Here is a 20,438-nt window from a genome sequence, read left to right as displayed (position 1 = left end):
TTTTGCAGTTCAACCCATGTGTACAGCACTGGAAATTACAGGAGTAAGAATGTGTGAGTATTATCAGAGGTCAGAAAATGTCTCTCAATTTTAAGCACATTTATTCTTTCATGGGATGTGGGCATCACTAGCAAGGCCAGCATTTGTTTCCCATCCCTAATTGCCCATGACACCTAAATGGCTTGCTAGGCCATTTTGTAGGGCAGTTAAGAGTCAGCCACATTGCTGAGGGTCTGGTGTCATTTAGTCTAAGGCTTAGTGAACCAGATGGGTTTTTACAACAATCAATGATAGTTTCATGTCATCATTACTGACTAGCTTTCAATTCCAGATTTTTATTAATTGATTGAATTTAATTTCCATGGTGGGATTTGAACCCATGTCTCAGGCATTATCCTGGGTCTCCAGATTACTAGTTCAATGACATTACCACGACACCACCAGTTTCCCCTTACCATCCCCAGAGAAAGAAACTTGCTAACCTGCATTGACATCATACCTTATCACATCTTCCAATATTCCAAAGTGCTTGACAGCCATTGAATTACTTTTGAAGTGCAGTCACTCATATGTAGGCAAAAACAACAAAAAACAACCAGCGCAGACACGATGGGCTGAATGGCCTCCTTCTGCGCTGCACCAATTTTGTGATTCTGTGAACCACTTTGTACACAGCAAGATCCTACTAAAACAATGGAATGATTAATCAGATAATGTGCTTTTGTTGGTTTAGGGATGAATATTGGTGAAGAAGTCGGGAAAATTCTTTGTTCTTCTTTGGAAGAGTGCCATGGGATCTTTAATATCAGCCTGAACTGGCAAATAAAGTCTCGGATTAAAATCTCACCTGAAAGGCAGCATCTCTGAGAATGCAGCACTCTCAGTACAATATCTTATCCCTGCTGTCTAATACACTCTCTCCTGTAGTCAGGACATACGCAAGCATGACAGTGGGTAATGATGGCCAGCAGGGATCTCTGCGATTACCATCAGCATCACTGTTGATTGGAGAGTTAGAACTCAGACAGACTTGACAATTTTCCATTGTTTCTTTAGTATCCAATCTCTCTGGCTGAGGAATATATTAAAATCCAAAGGCTCTGAAAATCAGTTGGAGAGTTGATGGCTATAATCTGTGGCTGGAATGATTATGTTATTCATTGGCGAGGAGGAGCAGGACTGTTTTAAGGATGGAGATGCTCATAATTAGAGGGTGTTTACTAGGCCTTCATACAGTAATGTGATTTTATAACATTCTTTGGAAATTGGGAATTTATTAAAACTTGGAGTTCATCCCTAACAGTGCTAAACTGTAACACTATTGAGTTGCTTCAAAACATAACTTCAGTTTAACCTACATATATACTGGAAAAATCAGATGGGCCGAGGTAGCCTAGATGAGGAGTACATAGAATGTTTTCAGGATAATTTCTTGGAACAATACGTTCTGGAGCCAACCAGAGAGCAGGCTATACTAGACCCGATATGCTGCAACGAGATAGGATTAATTAATGATTTCATAGTTAAGGCGCCCCTAGGTAGCAGCGATCAGAATATGATTGAATTTTACATTCAGTTTGAGGGAGAGAAGAGTGGGTCCAAGACTAGTATTTTAAACTTAAATAACGGCAATTATGAGGGCATGAAAGTAGAGCTAGCTAAAGTGAACTGGCAAATCAGGTTAAGGGATAGGTCAATTGAGATGCAGTGGCAGACATTTAAGGGGATATTTCAGAATACACAGAATAGATACATGTCAACGAAAAAGAAAAATTCCAAGGGTGGGACCCGCCAACCTTGGTTAACTAAAATTATTAAAGATAGTAACAAACTTAAAGAAAAAACCTATAATTGCGCAAAGATGAGAGGCAGGTCAGAAGATTGGACAGAATATAAAAAACAGCAAAGAATGACTAAAAGATTGATAAGGAAGGTAAACTTAGAGAGAAAGCTAGCTAGAAATATAAAGACAGATAGTAAGAGTTTCTATAGATATTTTAAAAAGAAAAGAGTTAACAAAGTGAGCGTTGGTCCTATAGAAAGTGAGTCTGGGGAACTAATAATGGATAATAAGGAGATGGCAGATAAACTGAACAGATATTTTGTATCGGTCTTCACTATTGAGGATACAAGTAACATCCCAGTATTAGCTGTAAGTCAGGAAATGGAAGGGAGGGAGGAACTCAAGAAAATTACACTCACCAGGGAAGTGGTACTGAACAAATTGTTGGAGCTACAGGCTGACAAGTCCCCAGGTCCTGATGGACTTCATCCTAGGGTGTTAAAAGAAGTGGCTAATGAGATAGTTGATGCATTCGTTTTAATTTTCCAAAATTCCCTAGATTCGTGGAAGGTTCTGTTAGATTGGAAAATAGTGAATTTCACTCTTTTATTCAAAAAGGGAGAGAGACAGAAAGCAGGAAACTACAGGTCAGGTAGCTTAACATCTGTCTTAGGGAAAATTTTAGAAGCTATTATTAAAGACAGTATAGCAGGGCATTTAGAAAAATTCAAGGTAATCAGACAGAGTCAACATAGTTTTGTGAAAGGGAAGTCATGCTTAACCAATTTGTTGGAGTTCTTTGAGGGAGGTACATGTGCTGTGGATAAAGGGGAACTGGTGGATGTATTGTACTTAGATTTCCAGAAGGCATTTGATAAGGTGCCACATCAAAGGTTATTGCAGAAAATAAAAGCTCATGGTGTAGGAGGTAACATATTGGCATGGGTAGAAGATTAGCTAGCTAACAGGAAACAGAGACTAGGCATAAATGGGTCATTTGCTGGTTGGCAAGATGCAACGAGTGGTGTGCCACAAGGATCTGTGCTTTTTACAATTTATATAAATGACTTGGATGAAGGGACCGAAGGTATGATTGCTAAATTTGCTGATGACACAAAGATAGGTAGGAAAGTAACCTGTGATGAGAACATAAGGGGGTTACAAAGGGATCCTTTTTTTTCTTCTTCGGCCTCCTTGTCTCGAGAGACAATGGGTAAGTGCCTGGAGGTGGTCAGTGGTTTGTGAAGCAGCGCCTGGAGTGGCTATAAAGGCCAATTCTAGGGTGACAGACTCTTCCACAGGTGCTGCAGATAAAATTAGTTGTCAGGGCTGTTACACAGTTGGCTCTCCCCTTGCGCTTCTGTCTTTTTTCCTGCCAACAGCTAAGTCCCTTCGACTCGCCACTCTTTAGCCCCGCCTTTATGGCGGTCCGCCAGTCTGGCGATCACTGGCAACTGACTCCCACGACTTGTGATCAATGTCACAGGACTTCATGTCACATTTGCAGATGTCTTTAAAGCGGAGACATGGACGGCCGGGCGATACCAGTGATGAGCTCACTGTACAATGTGTCCTTGGGGATCCTGCCATCTTCCATGCGGCTCACATGGCCAAGCCATCTCAAGCGCCGCTGGCTCAGTAGGGTGTATATGCTGGGCACGTTGGCCGCCTCGAGGACTTCTGTGTTGGAGATACGGTCCTGCCACCTGATGCCAAGGATTCTCCGGAGGCAGCGAAGATGGAATGAATTGCGACGTTGCTCTTGGCTGACATACGTTGTCCAGGCCTCGCTGCCGTAGAGCAAGGTACTAAGAACACAGGCTTGATACACTCGGACTTTTGTGTTCCGTGTCAGTGCGCCATTTTCCCACATTCTCTTGGCCAGTCTGGACATAGCAGCGGATGCCTTTCCCATGCGCTTGTTGATTTCTGCATTGAGAGACAGGTTACTGGTGATAATTGAGCCTAGGTAGGTGAACTCTTGAACCACTTCCAGAGCATGGCCGCCGATATTGATGGATGGAGCATTTCTGACATCCTGTCCCATGATGTTCGTTTTCTTGAGGCTGATGGTTAGGCCAAATTTGTTGCAGGCAGCCGCAATCCTGTTGATGAGTCTCTGCAGACACTCTTCTGTGTGGGATGTAAATACTCCATCGTCATCAAAGAGGAGTTCCCTGATGAGGACCTTCCGTACTTTGGTCTTCGCTCTTAGACGGGCAAGGTTAAACAACCTGCCATCTGATCTTGTGTAGAGGAAAATTCCTTCTTCTGAAGACTTGGACGCATGTGAGAGCAGCAGTGAGAAGAAGATCCCAAACAGTGTAGGTGTGAGAACACTCAGGATAGGAAAGGTGTCTGATGAGGCGCCGCTATGCTGAATTGTGCCTTTTCATATTGTCATGGAATGAGGTGATGATACTTAGTAGCTTTGGTGTACATCCGAGCTTTGCTAGTAGTTTGAAGAGACCACGTCTGCTGACGAGGTCAAAGGCTTTGGTGAGATCTATGAAAGGGATATAGATAAGTTTTATATAAGGGATATAGATATACAAAGGGATATAGATAAGTTAAGTGAGCGGGCAAAGACCTGGCAAATGGAATATAATGTGGGAAAGTGTGAAATTGTCCACTTTGGCAGGAAAAATAAAAAAGAAGCATATTATCTAAATGGTGAGAGATTGCAGAGCTCTGAGATGCATCTGGGTGTCCTAGTGCATGAATCGCAAAAGGTTAGTATGCAGGTACAGCACGTAATTAGGAAAGCTAATAGAATGTTGTCGTTTATCACGAGGGGAATTGAATACAAAAGTAGGGAGGATATGCTTCAGCTATACAGGGCATTGGTGAGACCACATCTGGAGTATTGTGTACAGTACTGGTCTCCTTATTTAAGGAAGGATGTAAATGCATTGGAGGCAGTACAGAGAAGGTTTATAGACTAATACCTGGAATGGGCAGGCTGTCTTACGAGGAAAGATTGGACAGGCTAGGCTTGTATCCGCTGGAATTTAGAAGAGTAAGAGGCGACTTGATTGGAACATATAAGATCCTGAGGGGTCTTGACAGGGTGGATGTGGAAAGGATGTTTCCCCTTGTGAGGGAATCTAGAACTAGGGGTCACTGTTTAAAAATAAGGGGTCGCCCATTTAAGACAGACATGAGGAGATATTTTTTCTCTCAGAGGCTCGTGAGTTTTTGGAATTCTCTTCCTCAAAAGGCGGTGGAAGCAGAGACTTTGAATATTTTTAAGGTAGAGGTAGATAGATCCTTGATAAGTAGGTGGGTGGAAGGTTATCAGGGGCAGGAATGTGGAATAATCAGTTCAGCCATGAACTTATTGAATGGCGGAGCAGGCTCAAAGGGCCGAGTGGCCTACTCCTGCTCCTAATTTGTGTGTTCGTATGTTCGTAGTTACCTATGTACAGATGTTACTTGTGTATGGAAATTACCTGTGTGCAGAGTTACCTGTGGGTGGGTATTACCTGTGGGTTGTTGTTACTTGGCTGTGTTATCTCCAGTAATATGTTCCCTATGTGCAGGTATTATCTGCAGGCGAGTGTTAATTGTATTTGTAATTGTGAGTCCTGGAAGTGGATGTTACCTGTGAGTGGATGTTACTTATAAGTAAGCATTACCTGTGAATGGGTGTGACTTGTAAGTGGGTATTTACCTGCAAGGTGGAGTTAACTGTGAGTGGGTGTGACCTGTGAGTGGATGTTATCTGTGAATGGGTATTATCTGTGATTGGGAGTTACCTGTGAGGGGAGGCTGTTAATATTTAATTGCTCAACAGATGGTTCTGGCAGACTTGTCGATATTTATTGCTTTCTTTTCTCCCCTTCTCCCACAATCATAGTGACTTATGCAGGAGTAAGTTGCCCGTGTGAGGCTAGGTAGTGAATGTTGGGAGATGATTCAACCGTACACCATTGAAGTTGAGCCAGATCTTGCACCCTACCCCACATCCCTACACATGAAATGTCTGCAGGGCTCCTTGACATTATATATTTACTCTTGGAATGTGTGCATCGCTGACAAGACTAGCATTTACTGTCTTTCCCTAATTTCCCTTGAGAAGATGATGGTGAGTCACTTTCTTGAACCACTGCAGTCCATATGGTGTAGGTACACCTAAAATGATGGTAGGGAGGGAGTTCCAGGATTTTGACCCAGCAAAACTGAAGGAATGGCGATATAGTTCCAAGTTAAATGGTGAGTAGCTTGGACGTGGTAGTGTTCCCATGCATTTGCTGCCCTTATCCTTCTAGATGGCAGAAGTTGTGGGTTTGGAAGCTGTTGTCAAAGGAGCTTCGGCAAGTTGTTGCAGTGCATCTTGTAGATGGTACACACTGCAGCCACTGTGCGCTGGTGGTGCAGGAAGAGAATGTTTAAGGTGATAGAATGGAGTGCTGATCAATTAGCCTGCTTTGTCCTGGATGGTGTCAACCTTCTTTAGCGTTGTTGGAGCTGCACTCATCCAGGCACGTGGAGCGTATTCCATCGCACTCCTGACTTGTGCCGTTTGGATGGTGGACAGGCTTTGGGGAGTCAAGAGGTGAGCTACTCCTGACAGAATTCTCAGTCTCTGACCTCCTCTTGTAGCCACAGTATTTATATGGCTGACCCCGTTAAGTTTCTGGCCAATGGTAACCCCCAGGATGTTGATAGTGGGGGATTCAGCAATTGTAATGCCGTTGAATGTCATGGGGAGATGGTTAGATTCTCTCTTGTTGGAGATGGTCATTGCCTGGCACTTGTGTGACACCAATGCCACTTGCCATTTATTGTCCCAAGCCTGAATGTTGTCTGGGCTGCTTCAGTATTTGAAGAGTTGTGAATGGTACTGAACATTGTGTAATCACCAGCGAACATCCCCACTTCTGACCTTATGATGGAAGTAATACCATTGATGAAGGAGCTGAAGATGGTTGGGCCTAGCACACTACCCTGAGGAACTTTTGCAGCAATGTACTGGGGCTGAGATGATTGTCCTCCAACAACCACAAACATCTTCCTTTGTGCTAAGTATGCCTCCAACTAGTGCAGCATTTTCCTTCTGATTCCCACTGACTTCAATTTTGCTAGGGCTCCTTGATGCCACACTCAGTCAAAATCTGCCTTGATGTCAAGGGCTGTCACTATCACTTCACATCTGGAATTCAGCTCTTTTATCCATTAGGATTTTATCCCTTTCTAGCACATGAGTGCTGTGGCCAGAATTAGTGCTCCTGTTGCCACTCCAGCCAACACCAGCTAATTCACACAGATCAGAGAGTGAACTTTGAGCTGTACTGGCCCGTATGACTCAACCATTGTAACCAGGACAGGAGAGGCTCCTGTCCAGGAGGTGGAATCATGGGGTTCCTCGATCTTGGGTCATACCTTCAGTGTAGAACTGGCAGTAATAACCATTTACATCGTTTCTCCAGGGTTCCTGGTGATGTTCTGCCTATGTTAGGGCAGGAGATCAGGAGAACTCTGGTGGAAATTGCTGGTGCAAGTCTTTAACAAATATGGATAAAAGAGAGCTCCAAGTCATTTTATTTTTGATACAGATTATTACACATTATTACGACCAGGCAAGAAAGGTGTCTAGGGGTCTTTCTCAGCCTTCACCTGGTCTTAGTGTAACAGGGTTTAATTTTAAACACACTGTGTTTTGAACTCCCCTTTGGTGAATTCTTGTTCACCGCTTTCCAATTATAAGGCAAAGAAATGAGCACAAACAGGCCTTATTAGGTTTAAAGAAGAAAAGTGAAATTTATTGAAATTTAAACTCTAATTCGGTTAACGCCTATGGATATACAACGCATCTCACACTCGCATGCATACGCGATACACACGTGCAAATAGAGACAGAAAAGAGCAGAAGAAAACATAAAGTAGAGAGGTTTGAGGCAATATCAAAAGAGTTTCTTGTTGCTGTGCTTCGAACTCAATGTAGTCCTTTTTTAGGTAGTTCTTGCTTGTAGGTAATTCTTGCTCTTTGTTGGGGCCCAGTATTCTTCTTAAACTTTGTTCACTGAAGGAGACTTTTCTCTCTTAGGATTCCTGTGCCTTTAATGGATTCCAAAGCCGGTAAGAAAGAGATGAGCAGACAGGAGAGAGGCAGCGGAAAGCCAGCCAAGAGAGGTCCTTTCCAGCCCAGGAGCAAAGAGATTTCTGTGTTTTAAAACTCTGTGGCAAGTTCAAATTCAAAAAAACCAAAATTTGACTAAACTGGTCTGACCACTTGTGTGTATTGGGGGAGCAGGGACTGGTTCCTTTGTTCCAGCACTGTCTGCTAGTATGCAAAAAAGGTCTTTTCGGCGAGGGGCCTGGCAATTCATTGTAATAGGCCCTCTTTTCATCCCAGCAACAATTTTAAGTTTTATGTCCATGTGGCGAAATTAAGGTGCCTCATTCTTGGCAGGTGGAGGTCTGCATGACAACAGTCTTGTCCTGGTGCAGAATGCACCTGTTTAAGTTTCCTCTATCCCTTAGTTATTTTCTTGAGTCAGGCCATCACTCCTAACCTTGTCACACCTGTCTCCCACTACCTGTATTTTTTGCTCCTTCACTGATTTAACTGAATCAGTTTAACATGCATGTCACATAGTGCCTGGGAAACAGTGTTGGAGGGAAGGTGAATGGAACTTGAAACCCTAATCTGCTCATATTAAATTCAAAAATATACGCAGAGACCTACACTTAATTTAACAGTTTTTCCTAACCTGAAAACTTAAGGGGTGTCATTTGTACAAAATGCAAATTGTCATTTGGGAGCAAAAGGTGATGGTGGGAGTCTTCTTCCAGTTAAGGTAATACATGTTTTTGATTATTATTTATAAAATAGAATGACTACATTACATGAATCTGTGTTGGAGAATGAGTTAATTTCCAGTTTGAGCACCCATTGTCAGCTTTAGACACTATGAGGGTAGGCACAACATGAGTTAGTTACAGAGTAAAGCTCCCTCTGCACTGTGTCATCACACACTTCCAGGGCACATACAGCATGGGTTAGATACAGAGTAAACCTCCCACTAATCTGCTCCTACCATGTGCCTCAACTCCAACTTTACAAGAGTGTCCCATATTGTACCAGTGTGATTGTTTTTCCATTTCCTAGTTTAGTGACATTACCAATTAGGACCTTTAGGATGAGGTTTTTCTCTGTGGGATGAAGAGCTGAATGAGACAATGGAACACTCACTTCATGTCAAATTGTTGGAGGGAGAAGATAAATGAGAATTTCATCCCAATAGTTTTTTGAACCCTGGTTGGAAGGTAACAGTTCAGCATCTAACATTCCGCAGCATTCAGCCTGCCAGGGACGTTTTTGAGTGCAGGTAGTAGACAGTCTTCAGCTACCAATGCACAGGCACCAATTTGGTTCTATTGTCACCGTAGTGGAATAGAAGCCATGTTTTCACTACTTAATGCTGACCACACTCACTTTAATGAGCACAATACCGAGGAGCCTCATCCCTCATCAAGAAGAGTGACAAAAGCTGAATGATCCTAAATGCTGAACTCAGTAGACTTTTCACTTCTGATTGAGCAGCTTGGGTCCAAACCCCTTCCAAGACTTCAATATTAAATTTAGACAAACCCTCTAGTGCACTACTGAGGGACTGCTGCATTCTCAGGGCTGCTGTCATTTAGATGAGACATTGGAGTAGATTTTGAATTTGCTGCCTGGCATAAATCTGACGTTGCAAATTGGCCACCCATTGCAGAAGCTTTCTAATTTTCAATTCCATTGACTCATTCGAAATTTAAATCGGACAGTTTCTACAATGAACAGCCCATTCACAATGCCAGGTTTATGCCCAGGTTGCAAACTGAAAATTGACCCTATTAAGATGAAGTCTTGTCTGTTTGTTAAGGTGGGTGTAAATGATCCCACATCATTATTCAAAGCAGAGCAGGGCATGCTCTCAATGTCCTATTCAAAGTTCTTTCCTCAAAAATTGATTCATCTCAGTAGTTGTCTGTGGGGCCTATTGCCGACCGAACAGTAACTGCACTTCAAAAGTCATTTCATGGCTGTGAGGCACTTTGGAATGTTTTGGGTATGCAACAGGTCCTTTTTATACCCAAGTTCCTTCTTCCTTTCTGATTTGAAGCTATCAGTCAGCTTCTGCTAGCTTTCTGGTTTGAGTTGTATGTGCTATATTGATCTCCCCCTGTCCTGTGCTATCCACATTGACATTCTATCCTGTTGTTGTACCATCTACCTGCTCAGTCCCTGTATGCTGAGAGTGCTACCATTACATTCGGTCCTTCTCCCCAACCCTGTGGTATCAAAGTTACAACTCGTGCTTCTGAGTTGCAACTATTGCCCTAAATTCTTGAATTTCTCTTCTCCAGGTGTGGTTTGAATTGTTCCAATAACACCATAGAAATGATTAGTTTAAAGAAAGTGCTTCTTGTTCCTTTGGTGAATCAGTTGCTAAGTCAGTGTGTAACTGAGCTATCTCATTTCAGAATGTCCCAGCTTCAAACTATGGCCCATGGCTGACCTCACTGGCCTCATTTGGATACTATCATTGACCTCAGTGCCCTTGGGCCTTTGAGAGCAAAATGAACCTGGCCTTGTATTCCTGATCACAATTGTCAGGAAGTTCATGAGTGGGTGTTCAATGAAGATAGAATTGGGACTGGCTGTGATGCCTTCTCCAGGCAAATAGTGACACCCACTGTTTGGGTTCACATAGGAAGCACAGACTTCTGGGCAAAGTACAGAACAGCACTCAATCATTGTGCCAACACCTCCAAGAATTAAGGATGGAGAGATTGAATGGTAGGGAGTTACTGTCTTCACCCTAGCTCTCTAGACCACTGTATTCCCCATCAGTTGCATTAATAAGGAGATAAACCTGGAATTGATGTCAGAGTTACTGCAAAACTAAAACTGAAAAGATATTTTAGATACTCGAAGACTGTGGGGAAGTTGGGTTCTTGTTAAGAAAACAGATTAGACAATAAAATAATCCTCAAAGCGCGTGAGAATGGCTAGATTTTCAAAATAGAGGCTGAAGTGAGAGTAGTGTGGCTTTGCAGGATTGAACATGTATGCAGATGTGTGGTGTTTATAGAATGCTGCTGATAGCAGGATGGTGAGCTTTCTGTTTAATGTTGTTCCCTCTCTGAGCTGCAGCCGGCCCAGCTGTGGGCTTACAGCTGGGAAGAGGTCCCAGATTGCAGTCATTTTTTTTCAAATATATTTCAGTGTAAACACATGAGCCGCAAGGTCTGGAAGGTTATGGGAAGAGAGGAAACAGCGATTGTAATCTGTTAAAACTGCACACACTTCTTCAGAAGAGAGGCAGAGAAAAAAAGAGAGGAAAAAAAGCAGAAACAAGCCTGGCGTCACATCCGCCTGATCCAGTACAGAATGGGGAGATTTAATTATCAGGCTGGTGGCGAAGGGAGACCTCACTGAGATCCTGACAGTAAAAAAGCTGTGTTTGGGAGATTGAGCCCTGCTTTGAGTGTTGGAGGAGCCTGTGAGCTGAATTGGAGTTCGATGCGAGTCAAACCCACCCAACTAACGCGCGCACACACACACACTGAGAGACGCCCTGAATCAGTGAGCGACTGAACCTCCATCAGTGAGATCTCAGCTACACACACACACAGATTAGAGAGGGAGAGAGAGCACCATCCAACTCCTAAACCAGCAACACGCCCAAAAGTTTCTGCCTCAATTTTATGAAGTTTTGTTAAGTCTCCACTCCTGGTCTGAGCCGAGGACGATGAAGGCAGCTGTAGACCAGCCGACTCTGACTATCATTAAAACGGAGAAGACTGATGGTGAGTTTCGGTGCGGATTTATGCCCCGTGTGTGGATTTGTGAATGGGACAGACTGCGAGCTGTCATTCGGCAAGTTGTGAATGTGTCTTCCTTTGGCTGTAAATGCCGGCTTGTGTTTGGTGTCTTAAGTTGGGGGTCGAGTATCCTGTGGGGCCGAGCTTGTCATTGCAATCTTGCATCGTGTTACTTTCCTGTTGCCATTTATTTATTCTTTAAGAAATGAGTCGATTCTGGCGCAGCTTTTTTGGGGGGCTAGATTTGATTGTGTGACTTTTGAGTTGGCGATGAGCTGGAGAACTGTCACTGCCCAGATACCAGCAAATCTTTCCTTAATGAAGTGACAGCCTGCTCTCTTGTTGAAGCTGGAAGGAGAGTGAAACTACGTTTTAGCCGAGTCGGAGCTCCAATCTTTTTCCCGTTTGAAGCAGTTTCGGTTCGTTTTAGTGTTGCAGTTTTCTAACCCCAGTGTGTGCTACAACTGATTTCTGGCTTAGCCCCAGACTCTGCATTGCATGTTTATTGGACTGCAGCTCTTATAGACACGGATCCAACGGATGCAGCTCTGGGCTACAATTTTCTTACAGAGCATGTTGCTGTCATCCGTTAACCTCTTCCTGGCCCTATTTGATTTATTCCTGTGTGTGTGTGTGTGTGTGTGGGGGGGGGGGGGGGGGTAGTTGTTGGTTTATGTTATAGTCATTACTATGAGGGGGTTGGGGAGGGAGTCCCAATACCCCTGATGTCGGTGTGTCTCATATTGGCAGCTGTTGGAGTTGATCATGATGGGCCAACTTTCAGGATTAATTCCCTGGGATTTGATTGTAAAATTAAAGTTTGCAATAAAATGTGCAAATTCACAAGGTGCAAGGAGCTACAATTAAAGGAATTGGTTTGTGCCAAAGCGTCAGCCAGCCTCCGGTTTGGGTGGAGTGGGTTGACTTTACCAGTTCAAAGGCAGCATTTACAGAAATGTCACATATTGGGTATTAATGTCTTTCTCAGTCAGGTCTTAAATGGATGTCGGAAATAGTAAGGACTTGCATTACTATAGCGCCTAAAACACGCTCTCAAAATGTCTTTCCAGACTATTACTTTTTTGAGAGCTGTACCTTGTTATGGAGCAGGCTTCAGAAAAGAAATCCAAATAGCATATTCTGAGCAGATAGAACTGCGGTGCAGAGAGGGCGAAGTGCAGCGATGTTACAAACAACCTTTGATAGGGCTGTGGTTACCATCTCAGAACTCATTTTACTTTAGATTTAAATCCCGATTGGCGCAGCTTTGGTTTATCACTTGTGAAATTCTATTGAAAAAAAAACTCTTCCTTTAATAAAATTTCCAGGAACTCCCTCCCTACTCTTGCTGTGTTTAATGGTCTTCCCACCACTGTGTGGGAGTTAACGCGCTTGGCTTTATTGTTGAAAAACATGCACAGGGTCTCCTTTATCTGACGTGTGCTGTTTTATAGAACACCACTCCCCAGTTTACAGTCATTAGAACGAGCGGCTCAATTTCAGTGTACTTTCAGACTTTCTGAGGAAGGTGCAGGGAGTGAGATTAATTTTGACTTCAGATAGCCTGATTCAAAAATGAATATAGAGTTGCCATAACATTCAGGTGCAGGCACAAGGGCTCTGGGTTTTTCGCAAATTTACATATTGCAAAGAGATATGCTGGAGTTCGTCCGCTCCTCTGAACTGAAGCAGCTGTATGTGCTACAGAGCGGCTTCAGAGAACAGCAAGGCCACGCAATCTGGCTGCTTGCAAGAACATTTCTGGCTGTCTTATTGCTGACATCACATCCGAGTGTGAGCTTTCATTCGCAGTCCAAAATAGGCTCAACCTCGGCTTCATTAGCATACAATAGCATTAACTGCATTCCGCCAAACTGACTCCACCCGCGGGGAAAACGACAACCAGGGCTAATTGCAGGCAAATAACTGCAGTCCAAATAACGGTTATTTCTTCTCCCGACTAGGTTGTTTCAGTCCCACGCCAAAGCTCACCGCACATATCTTTCTGTTTAACAAGCTCACCATTTAGCAAACCTCAATGAGAGGGTTTTGCCGATCAGGGAGGTCAGACTCGGGATGTGTGCCTGCTATGTTGGTGTGTCAGACTGGTACCCGCTGGCCGCTCTGAGTACTGTAGTGTGACATGCCCATGGCCATCTGGATCTCGTTGTGTTGAGTGGATGCAGGCACCGACTTGGAGAGGCGAGAGCTGGTTTGCACTGCACCACAGCAGACGGGAGCATCAGCCTCATAAAGCTTCACATATTGACTGACAAATGGTTGTATACTTAAAGCGAAGACGTACATTAGAGTATTTTGTACCTCCGCTCCTTACCTGTTAACACTGAGAGTGAGACACAGACCCACAGGGGCCATCAGTTCACCAGAGCCCCAAATGCATGACTTTTTTTTTGTCTGAGCCCAGAAAGTGCTATTTAATCATGGGCGATATGTTGGGGTGGGAGTGTGGCAGGGGCATCCTGTCCTCATCCAACATTCATATATGCAGATTAAAGGTCAAGGGTCACCGAATGGGAGCCCTGTTGACTTTCTTCTTCCCCCCCGCCCCCACCCTAGTGCAGGCCCATGGAGGCCAGTTCTGGTAGCTGTACAACTATCCTAGCTCTAAGCAGCTAATATTGAACAGATCAGGCATCAAACCTGGTCCGTTTGTTATCTTCCATTTATAAAACGCCTCATTGTATTTCTCAGAAGTGTCATATCAATCAACTGCTTTGGTGGTCAGTGACTCTCCTGTAGGTGATGTACAGCTAGACCCACAGCCAGCAATGAGATGAATGGCCAGTTCTCATCATGTTGGTTGGCTCTGTGGTAATGCCATGCTGAGCAGACTAACCCTCTGTGCATTGGTGTCTTGCTGATGTCATGTGCATGTGGGTGCACAAAATAAAGTTAACGCCAGAACATATAATGTGTGCTATGAAGTGTATAGCATTTAATATGAATATATTATATGAATATAATATTAATATATGAAATGCAATCTCTTCCTTCCCCTCTCTTGGGTCTTAATTCCTTTCATGATTTCCCAGGCCGTTACACCATTGTATGTAATGGATGCGGATGCAAACTCTTGGTTATACTCTGTCCCTGCCTGCAGCCAGTTGAACGGTGGGGAGGTCATGGCTGATGCATTGCAACTTTTTTTATCTTAATAATTGTTGCCTTTGGTTGGGCTGTAGCTGCAACCCTGCCTGCATTCTCCAAGTATTGTAGAGTTTTCAAAATATTAATACAATAAAACATTTCTAATGTATTCTTTCAATGGTCCCTGCCCCTCGCCTTCCTTCTCCCTCACCCTCTACTCCTTGTCCCTCATACTTGCTGTGCTCCTTTTCCCTCACCCTCACTCACTTCTCTCTTACCCTCCCTCTGCTCCCCATCACCTCTTACCCTTCCCCTACCCCTTATTCCTCATCATCCCTCTCCCTCACTCCTCACTTTCCCTCTGCACCCTCTACTTCACTTTCCCTCTGCTTCATACACCTCACCTACTCTCTCCCTCACCCTTTCTCTTTTCCCCCTCTCTCACCCTTTCTCTACTCCTTCTGCCTCAACGTCCCTTTGCTTCCTCTCTCTCTCTGCTCCCCCTCCCTCACCCTCTCTCTGCCCCCTTCTCCCTCACCCTTCCCCACCCTCCCCTCCCTCTTCTGCTCCCCACCCCTTTATTTCTATGAAGCCACCAATAAAGCATCAAATTTGGAGCCAGCACAAAATTGCACAAAAATAAGCCGTAATTTTTTTTTGTGCACGTCAAAGTGAGGGATGTGAATCCTGGCTTGGCTTCCCTCCTGACCACAGCCTCCAGTCAACAGATCCCCTGAATCCGCCTGTATCTGATGCTGTCCAAATATGTACAGCTGTTTCACAGTGTACGTTGGACCTCGACTCAGCGAGCAAAGATATTCATAACCACAAACCTTTGAAATGTTAAGAGAATTTTTTTTAAGAAAAAACCTTTGACATTTTGCCCTTGTATAGTTACAAAGTAAAGCACCCTCTGCATTGCCCTATCCAATACTCCCAGGGCAGGTACGGCACAGGTTACACTGGTCAGGTCTTGCCTTAGGTTATATTCAGGGTAAGTTTCGTACAATATATTTTCACTGTTCCTTAACCTCAGGGTTGAATTCCCTACTGCACCAATATGATATATCTAGGAGCAGCATTAATTCTGACCTCTGAATGAAAGCCAGTTAGTGTTGAATTAATGGTAGCTGTGTGCTATGAGCACTGGTTTGAGGCTGCCCATTGTTTTTAACAAAACTCAAATTGAACATTGTTAAACCCCAAACATTCGTTGTCGAGAGTTACTTCGATCAGCTGTTGTAAAATAGTAACAGCTTCAGGCTGGAGAAGACCTTTGGCCCATCTAACCCTCCTATTCACCGTAACTTTTCTTATAACTTCTGAATCTCATCTGTTGACAAGAACTTGTCTAGTTCCTTCTTGGAACCTCTTAATGTTTCTTAATCCGCCCCTGTGCTTGTAATCTGCTCCACATATCTTTTTAGTAAAAAAGGCCAACCTGCATTTGCTCTTTTGATGTCTTTAATTAATAAATATAATCCTTTGTGCTTAAATTCTATAAACGATAGAAAAGTTTACTTGTGTCCAATTTGCTCAAACATTTCAGAATTTTAAAAACATCCATCGTATGCCCTCTCAGCCTTCACTTTTCAAGAGAGAAAAGACCCAGGGTAATCAATCTTTTCTTATACATTATTCCCTTCAAGTTCTGAGATAACCATGTAGCCCTTCTGTGTACCTCATTTAGTCTGCATTCTCTATCTGCTACTCAGATACACTGTTGGAAAGCAATGGGACGTGAGCTTTACTCTGGAGTAAAGTTGCTCTGCAGGGTCTCCCAGATCTCATGGTATGATAGAGACTGTTTGGGTTAGATCCCATAATTTGTCTAGTGGTCCCAGTTTTCTGGAGTTCTATTAAGTTGACATGGATTCTGAGGTCAGTGAAACCATACGTTGCGCAGTATACTAGTACCTAATACACCAGTTCACAAGTATCTAGTACACCAGTAATCAATTTGCCAGTACAGCAGTGATAAGTCTATCAGTGACCAGTACACCAGTAACCAGCATACGAGTGTTGGGACAGGGAGGTAGTTTATTTGGATGAATTTCCAACTGAGTGTTCTGGGTTCTACTTTTGTCTTTTTCATAGTGTAGTGTTTTATTGCAATTACATTACTTAGTAACTACGACCTCTCAATTTATTGACGTAAATTTAATAAAGTTTCATTTAGTGAATGGAATTCATGTGCTGCTGATTTAGTTGACATAATTCTGCTGGAATGTCACTGTCCATGCAGTCTGCTCAGGCAGATTCCATGAAACCACAATTTCGAAAAAAAAGAATGCTGTTACTCATTTTATTCTCCTGTTCATTAAGGGGAAAGAAAACGTGAAATATTTTTATTCATTATTTTTGGGGGAGATTTTCTGTGTTCACTATTGGAGGGATTGAGGTCTGGAGTCTGAAATGTACTTTTTCATGAATGGTGAAGAGGGACGAGCTGTTCACTAGAGGTTGAGAGGTCACCATTTTCATGACAAAAAGTCTTGCAGACTTGGAGTGGAATGAAGCAGGAATCCTGTATATTTTTGACATGAATAGTGTGCTCAACTGATTGCATGTTTTTGTGCTGAGGGAATGCTGCACTGTTAGAGGTGCTGTCTTACAAATGAGACATTAAACCCAAAGTAAACCTAGAGTAATAGTCAGTGTCCTTGTTGAAGGGGAAAGTTTTTTAATTGAAACATTCAACACTCACAACGTAATTCATGTTGCAATCAAATGGAAATCCGTCCTCCAAGCGTGGATGTAAATGGTCCCATGGCACGATTCATAGAAGAGTAGGGGAGTTTTCCCTGGTATCCTAGCCAATATTTATCTCTTAACCAACATCACTAAAACCAGATTATTACATAGAAATTACAGCACAGAAACATTCCATTCGGCCCAAATGGTCTATGCCAGTGTTTATGCTCCACACAAGCCTTCTCCCTTCTTTTCTGCGCAGACTCCATCAACATAACCTATTCCTTTCTCCCATATGTACTTATCTATCTTTCAACTGCTGGTGAACATGCACCTATGCCATTCACCTCAACCACTCCTTGTGGTTATCTGGCCACTTATCAAAATGCTGTTTGTGGGACCTTGCTGTTTGCAAGTTGGCTGCTGCCTTTCCCCGCATTACAACATTACAAATCAAAAGTACTTCATTGGCTGCAGAGCACTTTGGAGATTGCTGAGGTTGTGAAGCTGCTATGTAAAGCCAGATCTTTATTATTATTGTTGATAAAGTTAGGGAGAGCCAAAGTTATAGTGATTGAAATGAGTAGGGGAAAAGATTCAGTCATATGTGAGGATATTATAGGTGATGATTATTATTGATGTTTCTCAACAAGGTTAACATTGATTGAGTGTATATTAAACTTTTACTTTTTTTTGTTAGCTAACACATTTTGAGAAAGCAATGTCATATTAACTCGAGATCACTGACAGATGTAACTAGGCCTTGCCTTCTCTCGGTTTCATGACCTGACATACACCTCCTCTAAACTGCAGGCAGAGACTTACTACTTTTCTAAGCAGACACATTACCAATCTCAAGACTGGTGCATGCTGTTTCCTTCTTTTCTTTCTCCCCCTCGAGGTGGGCTGGAAGTCTGAAAATAGTCACACCTCGATCACTCTTCAGCCCCTGATTTCTCACATCCTCAAGGAGCCTGTAGGTTATGAGTAGATCTTGCAGAACAGACGTAAATTCTTCAGTATTTCAATCCTATTTCATAGGGACGCAGCAAGTTACTTCTCATTGATTTCTGGGTCTATTCTAAGGCTGCAATAGGCTAGAGAATCCAAAGGATGAACATTGCTAAGTGAGTAGGAGTTGTGCTGTAATTTCAAGTGGATAAAGTAGGGGAACTGTAGTCATTAATTTCATAGGAAACAAATGGATTTTAGGTGGTACAGTAAGTTGAATGCAGCAGGGATGTTATGCCATGTAATTCACAATGTATTATTGTGCTGCTAAGGTGGAACAATGTCCTTCTAAGGCCACAAAGTCTAATTGTTGTTAAGTAAATATGGTTCCATGTCAATCAGTGTTTAATTGTTGTTTGATGACAGAATTGTGGCTGCAAAATGTAGTTTCAAGGTCCAGGTCAGAGACATCCAGCATTGAACGACTGACTTTATTTAAAAGAAAAGGTGCATGTATATAGCACCTTTCATGACCTCAAAACATCCCAAAGTGCTTTACAGCCAATGAAGTACTTTTTGAAGTGTCATCACTGTTGTAATGTAGGAAATGTGGCAGCCAATTTTGCACACAGTATATGTGATAACTACCAGATAATCAGTCTTTGTGATGTTGATTGAGGGATAAATACTAGCCAGGATGCCAGGGAAAACTCTCCTGCTCTTCTTCAAAATAGTGTCCTGGGATCTTTTATGTCCACCTTAGAACATAAAGAGGGCCTAGTTTAACGTCTCATCTGAAAGACAGCACTTCAGACAGTGCAGCCTTCCTCAGTACTGCACTGGAGTGTCAACCCAGGTTTTCTGTGCTCAAGTCGCTGGAGTAGTTCTTGAACCCAAAACCTTGTGACTTAGCTGACATAGCTGACAGCTAAATGTTTAAATGCTGTTTTGCATCTCTAACAAAGTATGGTATGTCAAGAAAGGTAAATAAAACATGCTATCTACAGAAGTCTTTACATAGGGATCTGTCCAATCTTTTTGTGGATTTTATATACAACAAGGCGAGATTTTGACTCACTGAAAACCCACTCACTTACATAATGTTAAAATCGGGCCCTTGCACGATGTTGGTTCTTCATATAGTGACACTTTCAATTTCAGGCATCCAGTGACCCATCAAACACTCCCAGGGCAGGTACAACACATGTATATAGTATAGCTCCCTCTATATTGTCCTGTCAAACACTCCCAAGGGCGTCTACAGTATGGGTTACATACAGAGTAAAGCCTCCTCTACATTGCCCCATCAAACACTCCTAGGGGAGATATAGCACGGATTAGATACAGAGTACCATTCCCTCAACGCTGTCTCATCGAACACTCCCAGGAGAGGTACAGCATGGATTCATTGCAGAGTAAAGCTCTTTCTGCGGCATCCCATTGGACATGTACAATGGTAAATTCAAAGTAAAGCTCCCTCTGCATGCATTGCCAAGGAGAAAATGCCCAAATACATTAGTGTGACATTTTCCATTTCACGGGCCAGCCATCCTCTGGCCTGTCAGAGAGCGGTCGCCAGTTAGAGGCAGTTTGAAGTACAAGAGTACAAGAATAAGGAAGTATAAGGTAGGAAGAATGAGGAGAGGCAATGCAAATTAAAGGATACAGTTCTAACCAGGGTGCACGAGCAGAGGGTCCTGGGTGCATATGTGCACAAATTGTTGAAGCTGGCAGGGTAAGATGAGAAAGTGGTTAATAAGGCATACAGGATCCTGGGCTTTATAAATAGAGGCAATGAAAGCAAGGAAGTTATGATGAATACTGGTTCGGCTTCAACTCGAGTATTGCATACAATCTGGGCATCACACTTTAGGAAGGATATGAAGGCATTAGAGAGGGTGTGGAAAAGATTCCCACGAATGGTTCCAGGGATGAGGGAGTTTAGTTACATAGATAGATTGGAAAAGCTGGGACTATTCTTCTGAAAGAGGAGGATATTGAGAGGAGATTTGATCGAGGTGTTCAAAATCATGAGGAGTCTGGACAGAGTAGAGAGAAACTGTTCCCATTGACAGAAAGGCCA

General features: G+C 43.0%; 1 protein-coding gene across 2 annotated transcripts in view; it reads left to right on the top strand.

The window, feature by feature from the left end:
* ets1 (v-ets avian erythroblastosis virus E26 oncogene homolog 1) overlaps positions 1-20,438 on the top strand; it is a 108,830-nt gene that overhangs the window by 24,193 nt on the left and 64,199 nt on the right. Inside the window, exon 1 of one of the 2 annotated variants that reach the window (XM_068053777.1) lies at positions 11,092-11,587. The exons of the other annotated variant lie outside the window; for it this stretch is intronic. Coding sequence (XP_067909878.1) covers positions 11,530-11,587 — 58 coding nt within the window. The 5' untranslated portion in view covers positions 11,092-11,529. Of the gene's footprint in view, positions 1-11,091; positions 11,588-20,438 lie in introns of those variants that run through there. 2 annotated transcript variants of the gene reach the window in all.

The sequence above is a fragment of the Heterodontus francisci genome, chromosome 22, assembly GCF_036365525.1.
Source record: "Heterodontus francisci isolate sHetFra1 chromosome 22, sHetFra1.hap1, whole genome shotgun sequence".
NCBI lineage: Eukaryota > Metazoa > Chordata > Chondrichthyes > Heterodontiformes > Heterodontidae > Heterodontus > Heterodontus francisci.
Note: the sequence above shows the minus strand (reverse complement) of the source record. Positions and strands in the feature narration are given on the sequence as shown.